The sequence below is a fragment of the Rousettus aegyptiacus genome, unplaced genomic scaffold, assembly GCF_014176215.1.
Source record: "Rousettus aegyptiacus isolate mRouAeg1 unplaced genomic scaffold, mRouAeg1.p scaffold_m13_p_6, whole genome shotgun sequence".
Classification (NCBI taxonomy): Eukaryota; Metazoa; Chordata; class Mammalia; order Chiroptera; family Pteropodidae; genus Rousettus; species Rousettus aegyptiacus.
In genome coordinates this window covers 94,744,875-94,759,848 of record NW_023416309.1, presented here as the reverse complement: position 1 = coordinate 94,759,848, position 14,974 = coordinate 94,744,875, and the positions used below count along the sequence as shown (strand labels likewise).

The window sequence follows — 14,974 nt, the reverse complement described above, 5'->3', positions numbered from 1 at the left end:
GGAGGGAGTAGAGAGGCTGGGAGAGCTTGGGAAGGAGCTGGTCACTGAGCCTGAGTCCCAGGAGGAGGGACGAAGATGGCCAGGGATGGGACAGCAGGTGGGTGGTGGTACTACTGCCTTGTCTGGAAGACCACGTACACGTCCAAGTTCATATTTCGTGCAGATAATTTAGGGGATAGGGCTCAGCCTCTCTGAGCTCCACCATGAGACTGAAAAGAGGGAACATCATGAGATGAGCTGACCAGGTCCCAGCCACCACCAGGGAGGAATACTTACTCACGATGAAGCCAATGCCAAGAATTGTGCCTGAAACCTGGAAGAGCAGACTAGTGTGTGTGTGTGTGTGGTGGGGGGTGGGGGGGGCTGAGGAGGCAGGGTCAGGGGAGAATAAAGGATTCTACCAGTGCTGCCTGAGAAGGAAAAGACCCTTGCAGCATGGGGGCAGGGGTTCGAGCCTCAACCACCCCCCCCCCCACCCAGAAGTGGTGACACATTGCCTCCTGCTTAAACTTGATTATCTGCCTGCTAACTGGGTCCCCACGCCCCCCAGAGAACATTGTTTATGGGGCCTGGGGCATCAGACCTGTCATTTAGCTGGAGGAGGCAACCCAAGCCGCAGGCGAGAGCCGAGCCTCTGTGGAGAAGCAGTGCCCAGCTTGCAGCGGCACCGGCCCAGACACTTAGTGCCCTGTTTACCCTGGCACAGGCGGCTGGCACAGGTGGGGCTCTCCAGAGAGCGGCTAGAGGCCTGGCCAGCAGACCCACCTGGAGGCCAAAGAGGACGCCAGGACAGAGGCTCTGTGGAGCTGGGGGAGGGGTGCACGGAGAGGAATCTGGCCCAGTTGCATACTTGGTGCTCACACTGCAGCCCACGGGGCACTAACGCCAAAGCTCGGCAGCCCCTCAGGTGCCCTACGAAAGGAAATCACATGGGCCCGAGGCCCAGAGGAAGAAACTGATGCTCCAAAGATTCTAGACATGCTCCCACCCCCACTACCACCAAAGTTTCCCAGGAAGCAGGGAGGCTGATGGAGGTGGAGGAAACCCCAGGAGTTTGGATTCCTGGTCTGGTGTGCCCGAATGCCTCGCCAGGTCCGAGGGTCCCATGTTTAGCACCCGAAGGCACACATGGCTTTGTTTAAGCCAGCACCATCACAGGCCCCCACCCCCAGAGCCAATCACTGTACAGTTGTCTCCACATTCTTGCTCTATCATACAGACCATAGAGACCATGTCCCCACTGCAGCCACATCCAACATGCACATAATCTTCTTAGAGGTGTCAGACACACAATGCCACACCCATGGGCACACATGCAAGTTCTCTGCACCCGTGCACCCTCCTCCCCACATTACACTTCCAAGGAAGCCTGAGAGGGGGGTCTAAAATATCAGTCCTGAGCTTCTCCCTGCCCCTCCCTTCCTCCATCCTCCCTCCCACCTCCTCTGCCTGCTGTCTCCCCATCACTGCCCCCCACCTTCTGCCTCTCTCTCTATAGACTCTAGGCGACCTCCCAGGTGGGCCCCTTGCCCTGAGGCCTCAGTCTCTTCTCTCCCTATCTGCACACAGTGCTGCACATCTGGGCAGCCACGGCAGCTACCACTCCTCCAGCCACAGGCTCCAGAGAAGGGGGTGGGGGGGCGGCAGCTGGCGGTAGCTCTGGATCTCTTCCCCCTGCTTACTATCTCCACCATGGACCTGGACGCCCGCCCCACCCCCCCTTCATTCCAGACTGAGTCATTCCCACATCTGGAGCCTCTGCACATCTGGAAGAGCGGAAGCCTATGTAGAGAGCTCCACGTGGACACCCCTCCCCCATACTGAATATCACCCCTGCCCCCACTAGCACCTGGGGTCTGCTCTCTTAATTCCCACTTAGGCAAGGCCCCTAGTCACCTAGCAGTCAGATAGGCACCCCAGTGACAACCTCCACGACAGGACATCCATCAGCCACAGAGCCTCTCCCCAGTAGCAGTAACTTCAGCCACTCAGTGCCCACCCCACTGGATGGGCAGGGCAGCGCTGGCCTTGGGGGAAGCCAGGCCCCAGGCCGTGGAAGGCAGGCAAGCCAGGCACTGAGGAGGCAGTGGTTTGGCCCGGCAGGCAGAGCAGTTTATCCTGGCACCTGGCCCTGAAGCCAAACATCCTCCTCTAACCTCGCAGACACATCAAAGCGGGCAGGGAAGGGGCCCTTCGGTAGAGGAAACCTGCAGTCTTGGCGGCCTGACAGCCTGGCTCAGAGCACAGGACCACCCTGTCCCACTCGGCAGCCCGGGCTCAGGTGGGCACAGCAGTTCCGAAGGGGGTGAGTTGAAGAGGGAACTTTTACCCCGATGTCTCCCCAACCCCTCCAGTCCTGCAGAGGATAGTGATTTGCCCACATCAGGGTAGCACGGCCAGTACCAGGACTTATCTTTGACCTCGAATCCAGGGCTCCTTCCCAACTTTGCCCCCTCCTACCCCTAGGCAGGAGGGGCTGGGGGTGGCTCACTTTGTGCCCTAGCCTGCAAGACGAGTGTGTGCTAAATTATAGGGGCACCAACTATATTCCCCAGGCTCCCTTGTTCAGAAAGAACCTCTGCACATGGACAAGGATGGGATGGAGAGAGTAAGGGGGCTTAGGGGTGGGGAAACAAAACTTTGGAAAGAAATAGAAGCCGAAGTGGAGTCGGAAGAGGAGAACTGGGCTGCAAGCCACAGGGCCTCTCTCTGGGGACAGCAGGGGCCAGAGGAGGAAGAGGGGCTGTGAAGCGCTAACAAGGGAAGGAGGAGGTGCTAACAGGGCCACTGGGGTGAGGGGCATCCTAGAGTGAGCCCCCTAAAGGCTGGCCTGGAGATACAAAAGCTGGGGGCGTGAGTGGGGGCTGCCACATCACCATGGGAGGCTGGGTTGTGTGCATATACACGTGCACATGTGTGTACACACAAGCAGACACACTGCACACACCCACACATGCGTGCGTGCACACAACTGAAGCCAAGTCTGTCCTCGGCTGGGGGCCAGATGATGTGGCTGCTTAGAGGAGCTATGATTTGTGGAAAAATGTGATCTCTACCCACCTCACTTCCCCCGCCCCTCGGCTCACACTCGTTCTTTGCCTGACTCCCACATACCTAAGAAGTGATCAGCTTCAGGGATGTACTTTCTCCACATTTTAGTCTGAGCCCCCCCGAGACCCGTTAGAGGCCCTTCTCTAGGTATGTCCAGCCCACAGAAGGGCTACCCTTTCCACTGGCTGCCCTGAACTCCCAGCAAAGGGTCTGCGAAGTTCTTCTGAAATCCAATACCAATCCCCTGTAACATTTGGATCTGAGACATGGAAACCCACAGCCCTTAAAAGAAGGGGCCAAAAAGAGCAGAGCTAGAAAGTGGGGGGGGGGGGTGGTCCTAGGGAAGCCCCGACCTATTTCTTCTCTCTGGTTACTGGGTCCTATCTAAAAGAGTCAACAGTGAGGGTGGGGGTTGGAGTAGGCTGCAGAGAAGGGAGGGCAGGGAAGCCAAGGGGAGAAAGAGCCCCAGAGGGAGGGGACCGGGGGCTCTCAACACCCTTAACCTGGTCTTTGCTTGGCCCCTCTCACCCAAGTCTTAGCGGCTTTGCTCTATATGCCACCCCAGAAAGCCAAACTCACTAGCTTAACCTTCACCCCACTCTCCCCACCCACCTCTTGGAGGTGGTTCCTTCTCCACCATGTCCGGAAATCTACACTTTGGAAGGATAATGGCTCCCAAACGCCGTTTTTGTCTCTGCTAAGCCTCGGGAAGGTGAGCATTAGTTGAGCTCCTCCAACCGCTCATTAGGATAATCAGCTCCCTGCACCGTTAATTGGCAGGTGGCATGCCTCTCTCCACCCTCCTGGCCCACAGGTTGGCGGCTCAGACCTGAGGTGAACTCCAGAAATCATCTCCCCACCCTCATGCCCATCACTCTGAGAATGAACGAGGGGCTAGCAGACTTCAATTTCCAGAGAAGGAGACTCAGACCCTGGTCCCATGGCCAAAAATTCCACTTGGCAACACAACATGCATCCCACCTCCTCCTGGAAGGTGGACAGTAAGCCAGATTTCCTTGCAACCCACCCCATAGGAGTTGCTTGATCCCTAGGGAGCCTTCTGACTCACTTGGGGGGTATTGTACACTTGGGAGGAACAGGAAGCAGAAGAGGTGGATTCCTCAACCACACAGCCAGTGGAAACGAGGAGCCCAATCAGTCAGGAACAACTCCCCCAACCACGAGCCCCCACCAAGGCCCTTTGGGAATTCATTCCCTATCCCCCTAGAGAAATTTGGCCCTTGACCCCACGAAGCCTCCAACCAGCTTCAAATCAGTGACAACAGAGCCAGTGTTTACTTGGAACAAAGCACCGTAGGGAAATGAGAGCTGGATCTGAATGGGGCCAGCCCCCGCAGCCTGGTGGGAATGTCAGGCAGGGCATGAGCACACATCTAGAGATTGAAGCCCAGAGAGAAGGCCTGGGTAGGGGTGACGGGGGGTGGGGGTGGGGGGCAGACAGCGACTTCTTACGCAAAGATCCAAGTCCTAGAAGGCTTTCTGGAAGAGGTGGAATTGGAGTTGAGCCTTGAAAAATGGTTGAGAATTTGTTAGGTTTCAGGGAGGGGTCTAGGGACAAGAATTCTAAGTAGAGAGAGCTGCCAAAGCTGAGGAAGGGAGGGAAGCAGAGACGGCTGGGTGTGTGGTTGGAGAACATGTGGGCAGGACAGGAAGAACACATTGGGAGGTCAGGTGGGGGCTGGTCATGAAGGACCTCAAAGGTCTCCCTGAGATGGAACTTTATCAGGCAGAAGTGGGGAGCCTCTGAAAGTTAGGGAGCAAGAGAGCGACATGCCCTAACATAGGCATGGAGAGACTAGGCTGGAGGCCTTACGAAGATGGTTGTGATGGCCCTGAGGAGCCATACTGCATGGAGTCAGTGGCAGTGGGAATGCCTGTGATAAGCACGGTCTCTAGTCTCCCCAAGCTCTCAGCCTGCAAGAGAGCTGGGTACCCACCATAAGGCCAACCCAGCCAGCACTCCGAGCAGTGGGGAAGCAGACGGGGTGGACAAACCAGGCATAGAGGGACTTGCTCAAATGTCTGGTCCCAGCACCAGTGCCACACTGGGTCCCCTGTGGCTCTCTAGAAGGAGTGGCCCATTCCAGGTCATCCTCTGAGGTAAGTCTCTTACCCCGCTCTTTGGGGGAAAGGGGGATGGGCAGAGCACCTAATGTGCAGCAGAGGGGGCTAGTGAGACAGCATTCTAGGGAAACTGGAGCAGGACTTGGCCTATATAGAGGGAGAGAGCAGTTCTTAGGGAAGCAAGATCCTTGATTCCTTATCACCTCACTCTGCTTCTAGGTGAAATGGAGAAAAAGAGCTTTGGCTCCTTTCCTCTGCCAGGAATGAAACACTTATTGCATATTATTATTAAACCAACATTTACCTACTATTACTGAATTCTAGACATTGAGTGGCTTATTTCATCCTCATAATGACCCTACGTGATAAAGAACGTTGTCCACCCCATCCCCCTTCACAGATGAGTCTAGAGAGGCACAGAGAAGTTTAGTTTTTTGACTAAGGCCACGCAGCACACCATAGTAAGTGGTACACTTACCAATATGACATAATACTGTCCCTCCAGTCGGAGCTGGGCTAAAGCGGAATGCTGCGTGGGCTTTAAAAAGAAAGATCCAGGCCCAGCGCCATAAGCCATTTCATTATCAGTATCAGTGTCTACCACAGTATGGTGGGGAGGCGGGCTGAGAGGAACAGAATTTAGCCTGGCTCTTCCCCCTTGCCCAGGGCCTGGCCCCTTGGGCTGGGCTGAACCAGGTTGCACAAGGCCTCTACCCCAGCCCCCAATGAGGATTTCTCTATTTGGAGCAGCAGCTTCCTCCTCTGAGGCTGCCTCTGGGTGTAGGGTCTCAAGACCTGTGTGGTTCTGATCCTGATTCAGCCCCAATGTCCCATGTCACTTGGCCTTCCCACCCCTCTGAGCTCCAGTTAGCTTCTCTGAGAAGGGGCGGGTGGACCGGCTGCCTTCCCAGGCCTTTCCAGCTGGGTCCTTGCAGGATGCACAGACAGTCAGCTTGTTCTTTAGTGAAAGGCCTGGGGAGGTGGAGAGCGAGTATGAAGACATTTGGACTATGCTGCTCTTGGGAAACCCCAGATGGAACCTGGTGTGGAATCTAGAGGAACCCACTGACTGCATGAGGTCTTGGGGCCTCCCTGGCCCCTGGGTGCCCAAGCACACACATGCACACATGCACGTACTTCCCTCTATTGCCAGACGAGGGGTTGAACAGAAGATGTTGTCTGTGTCCAGGACCCTCCTGTCTCTACAAAAAAAAGTCCCCGTCTGCTCAGCTTGTCCCACGGTGATCCCACCCCCACCCGACCTCACCTACCAAGAATGCTGGGGCCCTGAGAGCCACAGTTGACATGTTGACAACAGGGTTTAGTGGCCTGGGCTGCGACCACCCACCTCTCACTTCATCTTCATCTGGAGGAAAGAGTATAGCAGAGCAGTTTGGTATCATGAAAAAATACTGGGGACCCAGAGGTAGGTTACAGAGGCGCTCTGGACTCTGCCCCATGAGCCTTCCTTTCCCACTGGGGAGATGTGGACCAGCAGGTGGAGCAGCTGTTCTCAAATGTCTATTCCTATGATATTTAAGGGATGTGGGTAGCATTTCCAGATTTAACAAATAAAAATACAACACATATAGTCAAGTCTGAATTCCAAATAACAAATTTTAGTATAGGTATGTCCCAAATATTGCATAGGACACAGTCATGCTAAAAATATTATCCATCATTTATGTGGAATTTGAATATAACTGGGTGTCCTGGATTTTGTCTGGCAATCCGAGATTTGTGCCAGGTGGATGCCAGAGAGCCAGAGGGGAGTGATGCTAGCTTCCTGCCTCCTCCTGCCCATCCTGAGGGCACTGGTGACTCCCTGGTCCCTTCTCCTCAGCCTCCCCCAAGCCTCCTACACCTACCCCTCAAGCTCCTCCATGCCCTTCTCAGCATCCCCATTTCACTTCCCAGGACACCCTCCTCCCCTAAGCTCACCCATCTTCCTCTCCCCTAAAGGCCACACCTCTGTGTATGTCAGGAGTTGTGGCCAATACCCCTGCCCTCGGATGTGGATGCAGTGAGGCCAAGGCAGGGGTGGGAGGGCTCTGGAAGCCCAAATTAGCAAGGACTTCACTGATGAGGTGGCAGAATGGGCACTGCTGGGAGGAGGCTAGAGCACTCTCTGGACTAGGTTTCCCTAAGCAGAGAGTTAGGCCGGGTCCACAGCCATCTGCCAAGGGACGGGGGAGGGGAGGTGCAGTTCCCTTCTACAAGCTAAGGGTCACCAGGATATGCAAATAGGGCATTCCCTAGGGCCAGACCCCAATTCCCTTTGGATCCTGAGACTGGAAAATTCTGTCTTTAGGAGCCAAAAGGGGCCAGAGATAATGAGAAACAGAGACAGGGAAAAAAGGGAGAGAGAGAGAGACTAAGGAGAGATATACTGGGAGAGACAGACCAAGAAATCGGCGAGAAAAACAGACACAGAGACAGGGAGACAAGGGACCAAACCAGAGACAGGGAAATGGAAGCGCCGAGAGAAAACCAGACTCCTCGACTGAGATAAACAGATTAAGGAAGAAAGGAGAAACAGGGATGGGAAACAGGGGGGGGGGGGGGACACGGAGACACGGAGAGAACCTGCGGGAGACAGAGATGGGGAGAAACTGGCACAGGAAGGCGGACTGAGAGAAATGGGGGGCGACATGGAGCAGTTAAGCATAAGACGAAGATAACAGGACTAGGAGAGATGAACAGATAAAGAGAAAGCGGTGAAAGAATGAGGAAAAGGAGCCAGAGGAGACCGCTATCCTGTGGTACCAACTTGGGGATATTTTTCAGTGGCAAAGTCAGATTTAAGACACAGTAGGAGACGTCTGACAACCTAAGAACTCCCGGAGCCTTCCCCCTTCCCCCAGGCCAGGGAGCAGCAGCGCGCCCACCATTGCCCTTGCGCCCCTGCCCTAGAAGTCCGGGCTCCAGCTCTCCAGCTCCGGCATGGTCTCCACCTGTCTCATCCGTGTTTGGGCGTCTGGCTGTCATCCTGCGCCTATCGCCCTCCGAGGCGGCCTCCCACACCGCCCACCAGCCAGCTTCCCTCGGGGGGAGCTTACGGCGACCACCTTCGTGTCCCAGCCCTGCAGCCCCTCGCTCCGGGGGAATCCCGCGTTGAGTGATGCTGCCACTTGCTGGCCGGACTCGGTAAGCGCAGCGCGCCCGCAGCGCTGGGGTGCGGCCGCTGAGGGTTGGGATCCGGCCCCCTCCCGGCTGGAACCGCCTCCGCGGGGTCTTTCCAGGAATCTGGAGAGGCCTCCTTGCCGGCGCGGAAACTCGCCTGGCTGCCGCTGCGCCCCACTTTAGATCCCGGGGCAAGTCTCTGAACCCTGGGGCCTTAATTGTCCCTATAGCCAAAAGGAGGAAGTGTACCAACACCTCCTCTCAAGATTACAAGGGAGGTGTGTGAACGCAGTGGGGTGAGGGGACACGAATGTACCGATGCTGTGCTCCTGGTTCTCCTTCCCTAGAAATCAGCCGGGCCGGCCCTCTTTTCTTGGGAAAAGGGAGAGAGAGAGAGAGAGAGAGAGAGAGAGAGAGAGTGTGTGTGTGTGATACCTCCCCCATACAGACCCCTCAATCCACTCCAGGACCTTCCTCTCCCTCATCCTCTGAGCCCCAGAAGTCCAGGTGGGAAGGAACTTCCAGCGGTCGGCTCCCAATGCCTGCATCCCCTCTTCCCCTGCCAGACTCAGCACTCCCTCCCTTAAACCTGGGGCCACTTAAGGGTGGAGCAGTAGTTGGGGGTTGGGAAGAAGCAGCTTAGCAGTCTTGAACTGACCCCACAATTTTTACCAATTAATCTCTCCTATTTCCCCTTTTCCAAAGCCCGACCCGTACTTCTTCCCCCTCCCTGCCCCAAGTCCCGCGCAACCGGGTGCATAAGCTCCGCCCCCATCCCGAGGCGGGGCCCCATAGGTGGAGAGACGTGGGAGAGGTCGCCGCCCCGCCTCTCCTTGCCTCTCCCCTCCTCCCCTTTCACGCGGAAGCCCAGTGGCTCCCACGCCAGGATGTCCGACGCCTGGGTCCTCGGCTTGGTACCCACCTTGCTGCTCGGCCTACTTGCTGGCCTCCAACAGGTGAGAGCTCGGGAGGTAGAGCTGTACAACTTTCAGGGCTCTACCCGTGTGGGTCAGGAGCCTTCTGGAGCCGGGTCACCACCTTCCATTGTTAGGATTTCCTCGTGACCACACTCAATTAGCAACTTCCTTTCTCATTTAGCTAGGGAGGTGGAGGTGGGGGCAGCAGAGGAAGGACCTGAAAAGGCCGGGGTTCCTTCACCCTGGGGGGACTGTGTAGTGACACTGGTCTTCGCCCACCACCATCTGACACCTAGCGCCTCTCAGTGACTGGGAACTTTGACCTGCTTTTTAGCCTTGGCTAGTCCTTCCCGCTCCTTCCCTGCGTTAGAAGGCCGGGACAATCTAGGACCGAATCTGAATGCCTGGCCTGCTTGTCACCCCAGCTATGTTCCTCCAGTGCTGCGTGACCTTGGGGAAGGCCCAGCCCTCTCTGGGTTGTGTTTATTTGCTTATGTCCTAGGGGAAAAGAGGCCCCTTAGTCCTTTTCTAGGAGTAGGAGTAGGACTCCAGCCCCTGGTAGGATTTAATCTGGCTGCCTGACCCAAGGCTGGGGTCACACCTCTGAAATCTGTGACTCTGACAGTGGACAGGCATGCCCTCATTCCTCCCTCTCCCATTGATGGGGCAGTTCTATCCAGTCCTGGGATGGGAGATTATCTTGGAAACTGATGTGAGTCTAGAACACAGATTTTTAACTTCTGTTTTAAGATCTAAGGGAAGTCCCAGGCTGGCTCCTCGGAATGGGGCACATTCACACAGTTGTGCGGCTGTGCCCCTGAAGCTCTGGTACTCCTCAGTCCCTAGGCCATCAGTCTATGCCAGCACTAGGCTGAGCACCATCCTCTTCTTGATTCCTCCCAACAACTCCAGGGGGCAGGCACTGCTTATATCCTCAATTCACCTATAAGTACAGTCAGGCACTGGTTAACAAACGTTCTGAGAAATGTGTTGTTAGGCTATTTCATTGTGCAAACATCATAGAGTGCACTTATACAAACATAGGTGGTGTATCCTACTACACACCTAGGCTAGATGGTACAGCCTATCGTTCTTAGGCTACGAGCCTGTACTGTACTGAATCCTGTAGGCAATTGTAACACAATGGTAAGTGTTTATGTATCTAAACATAGAAAAAGTACTGCCAAAATATGCTATAAAAAAATAAAAAATTGTACACCTATAGAGGGCACTTACCATGAATGGAGCTTATGAAACTAGAAATTGCTCAGATTGAGTCAGTGAGTGGAGAGTGTGAAGGCCTAGAACATTGCTGTACACTACTGTAAACTTTATAGACACTCTAAACCTAGGCTACACTGAATTTATAGAACACAAGATTAAATCAAGCACAAGAGAAAATGATGCAGTCAAGAGATGCTATAAACATGAGATATATGAGTTTGCTCTGGTGTAACATACTGTTTTACACCAAACTTTTTTTCTTATAAGTAGAAAGAGTACACACTAAAATAACAATCAAAAGTATAGTTTAGTAAATACCAATAACATAGTCACTGATTATTATCAAGTATGTACACCATACATAATCATGTATCATATACTTTTATATGACTGGCAAGAGGCATTTTTCAACTCCATTGTAATCTTACGAGACCACCATGATATATGCGGCCTGTCGTTGATGGAATGGAAATGTGGTTATGCTATGCATGACTGTCAGCCGAGGTTCCCCAAGGTCATCCTGACATTTGATAAAACTCAGGCTCTGGACCACCTCAGACAAGATGGCCCCCTGGTGTAATGGGGGTAGAGAGTCTAGGAGATCTTCTGTCCCTCCCAAACAGGAACTCAGAACAAACTTACTAAACCTCTTTTATCAGTCCTGCTTACCTGGGGCCCAGGAGAGGGAGGAGGAACAGGGTCTGGGATCTGAGGGGGAAGAGGCCGCCACGGAGTGCCTGGACTCCTTGGTCTGTCTACAGTGGCCCCCTCTGTGCTGTGTGGCCCTCAGCCTCTCTGGGCCAACCTGCCCCAGGGATTTATTGCTGCTCCAGCACCACTGGCCAAGGCTTGTGACAAGCAGGTACTCACATGGGACTGAACACAGAAAAGCAGAATCAGCAACCATTATTGACTGTTGTTGGTATTCTTAGCCCTACTCTTGTCATTAGCAATTGAAATGCTACTGCATGATTTCGAGAAAGGTATGAAGATAGGGTGGTCTCAACAAAGTTAGCTTCTTATTCTTGAGTCCTGGTTGTTTGTCCCCAGGAGTCTGGGTGACATATACCCTCCTGTTCCCCACTGTGTTTCCACCCCTGCATTTCTCTACCACCATCCCCCAGTCTGGACGAAGTGAAGACAGGTAATTAATGAATGCTCTTTCATTCATTCTGCCAACACTGTGACTTGGGTTTTCAACAGTGATGAAACAGACCAAAATCTTTGCCCTGTGGAGTTTATATTCTACTGAGGAGACAGATGATTAATAAGATAAAGGAAAATATATAGTATGTTAGATGTTGATAAGAGCTATGCAGAAAAAAATAAGCACAATGAGGGGAAGAGGAGTCCTTCGAGACAATAGGTGTAATTTGGGGTAAGAAGGTCTGAGAGGGGGCTGCTGGAGCCAGCCTTGCAGATACCTGGGGAAAGAATGTTCCAAGCAAGACATATACACGTAATTGCTATTAATTGGGTTAAATTCTGGACCTATACTCTGTAGAACTAGCGTAGGAGAGGTGGGGAGGGAGGAGCTGGTTCTAGAGAGGAGGGCCTGTGCAGCTTCACAAAGCGAGGTTCCTCCTCCCCACAGAGATCTGAAGGATGAACTGGGTTCATTAGACCATGAAGGCATGGGGAAGAGGGCCTGCCCCGGGATGCAAGTGTAAAACATCCGGGTGTGTTTAGGGTGTGTGTACAAAAGGGCAAGGCAGGAGAGGGGCAACCACTGGTCACTGGGGATCAGCCCCAGGGAGCCACTAAAGAGGGCTTCTAGCAAGGTTGCTGATGATCGTACACATGGGGGTAGGAACTTGCCTGCAGTGTGGGGAGTGACTGACTTAGGAGGGCAGGAGGAGAGTCGTTGGCATCCTGGACGGTAGATGACAGAAGGCTTACAGACCTGGGGAGGGGGGAGCATGCTGTGTGTGTGTGGGTGGGGGTGGGGGTATAAGGAGATGAAAGAAGGTTGGGAGCCTCCAGGTGGCAGCCGGAGGCCCCATTATTGACCTGGGGAACATGATGGAGTGAGGTAGAGAGCAGGCTTTGGGGTAGATGCTGATCCATTGTGGACCTGCTGGCTGTCAGGTCCCTGGGCAGGTTCTGGGTAGAGACACCATCACCCAATTTATGATCCCTAACCTCTGCCTCTTTCCTTCCACAGACTGCAGCCAACTGTGGCATCTTGTAAGTCTGGGGTTTGAGCTATAACTTCCAATCGGGGTGGAGATACCCCAAATCCTACTCTGCCTGCCTTCATGGGTGGGAGGCACCTTATCCATCATCTTCACCCACTTCCCTTCCAGCCATAAATCATCCCCACACTCCCCAACCCAAAGAAGGAGACTCCGCCCCCTCTCTCCCCACCAGCTACCCCCCAAGGGGAGTTTCACACTTGTGAGCCATCTGAAGCCCAATCCCCTCCTTCTTACTGCAGTCTCAGGCCATCTTCCCTCTGAAGGGGCCCCTGTGAGGTGGAGCAACGGGTATTCGGATATTTGACCTTAATATATAAATGCCAGGAAGCCTGAGCATGATGAGGAGGGGCTGAAGGGGGTGGTCTCTGGGCAGAAGAGTATTTGCATCAAGTCAGCACTGGGAAGTGCCAAGAACACCCTCTCTTTCCCCACTCTGACTCTGGGCGCCAGCAAGGGCTCGCTCCTCTTCAGTTTAGCTCCTGGACAGTCCCCAGCCCCCTTCCCCCACTACATGTCCTTAGGGTGATGTAGCCACTACAGCACTCAATCCCACACCTGCCCAGTGAGGGTGCCATGATGTTCAGTACACCCATTTTATAGAGGAAAAAGATGAGGCCCAGTGAGGAGCATAACTTGGTCTAAGTGCACAGGCAAGTACTGAGATGTGTCTGGAAATCAGGTTCAATCCTGGCCCCAGGTTCCTCCCATTGAGCCTGGAGTCCCTTACCCTCCCCCCGCTAGGGTGTGGCTTGTGCTCTGAGTATATGGGTACATTTTGGGGAGGCTGGGATCCTTCTGCCTCCCCACCTTGGTACCAACAGCCTCTATCCGCCCCCACCCCAGCACCTGCCCTGAAGGATTCAAGTGCTGTGGTGACAACTGCTGCCAGGAGTATGAGCTCTTCTCTGGCCCCTTGAGGTGAGTGCAGGGTCAGCTCCTCTGGGCACAGCCCTCCGAGGGGCCTGGTCCACACAGGACAGGACTGGGCTTCCTGCCTTGGGGGTGGGTGTGGGTCAAGGGCGGGAGGGAGGCGCCATGGGGATAGCCTGAACTGTCAGGGTGATGTTGGTGGTTCCTTACCCCAGGATCTTTGTCATCATCTTCCTGATCATCCTGCCCATCCTGTGCATCTGCGGCCTGGCTAAGCACTTCTGTCGCAGCTGCAGAGAGCAGGGACAGGACCACCAGATGGACCACGAGGGTCCCTCGGAACAACCCTCCGTTTCCCCCGCAGAGAGGGTCAGGGTGTCCGCCTCTGAGCCTCCACCTCCCTACAGCGAGGTGGGTGTCTATCACAATCCCTGCTCTGCTCCTTGGCTGTCTGTACCTCCCTACTGTCTCAACTGTTGAAGCAAAGGGACAATGGAAGGCCTCCTTACCCCAGGGAAGACTCTGCAGCCAGCACTGGGTCACCCCTGTTCCTTGTCTACCTCCAGCACGTGGGTGGTGATGGCCAGTGCCAGGCCATAAGAAGACTCTGTCCCCTCCTTTCCCTGCAGATTATTCTGAAGCCAGTCCTGGGCCTGCCCCCCATGGAGCCGCCCCCTCCCTACAGCTTCAGGCCTGAAGAATATTCTGGGGTACACAGAGGCATCGACAACCCAGCCTTCTGAGCTACCTGCTGCTTGGAATCCTACCCCAGCCACCTCCTCCCCAATGTCTCCTGGATCGAGCCAGAGATGCTTGGGACCCTTGGAACACTCCCACCCAACTTGCTACATCCCTGGGCATTCTTGGATTTAATTTATTGCTTTTCCTGCCCCTGTTCCACCTCAGCTGTCTCTCTTATCCCAAGGGTTGGGCTAGAGTGACAGTATCCATCCATCCCCCCACCCCTAACCCAAGTTAGAAGCTGCCAAGAGGAAAATGTCAACAGTTGGAGGTGCCTGACAGTGGAATGGGCTACTCTGAGGAGTGAAGAGAGCCCCGTTTCTGGAAGTATACAAATCTTGACTGGACAGCCATCTCTGAGATATGAAAGGCACTAAGAAATCGGGCTCTATGAGCTCTGAGCCACCTCCAGTTCTACCCGAAGAGAGAAGAACCCATTCTACCCTACCCTACTCCCCCCAACACTTGTTCTCACTAAATTTCAGCTGATTATTGCTGAGAGTCTGCCTCGGGCTATGTGGGGAGATGAGTCCAGGCCCTGCTGGGGGACTGGAGGGGAGAGGGGGTCATCACTGCACCCGAAATCCTGCCATTGATGAGTCCTCCAGGGTTGTGTGGACTATGAGCATAGGAGGGCAGTACATCCATGGCCACCCTCCAGGAAAGGATCTTTATAGATGCTTCAGCCTCTAGCACCTTGATGTCTGGGGGTGCTAAAGAGCCTGGTTTGGGAGCTTGGGATGGGGTGAGAGTGATCGTTGAGTG

The 14,974-nt window shown here is 54.3% G+C and overlaps 1 protein-coding gene across 1 annotated transcript; it reads left to right on the top strand.

Moving 5' to 3' along the window:
* The first annotated feature begins 7,857 nt into the window (after positions 1–7,857).
* TMEM92 (transmembrane protein 92) lies at positions 7,858–14,708 on the top strand. Its single transcript, XM_016158423.2, has 6 exons — positions 7,858–8,283; positions 8,965–9,215; positions 12,565–12,587; positions 13,442–13,516; positions 13,684–13,879; positions 14,098–14,708. The coding sequence occupies exons 2-6, from the start codon at positions 9,147–9,149 to the stop codon at positions 14,209–14,211; spliced, it is 477 nt and encodes a 158-aa protein (XP_016013909.1). The 5' UTR covers positions 7,858–8,283; positions 8,965–9,146; the 3' UTR covers positions 14,212–14,708.
* The last annotated feature ends 266 nt before the right edge of the window (positions 14,709–14,974 follow it).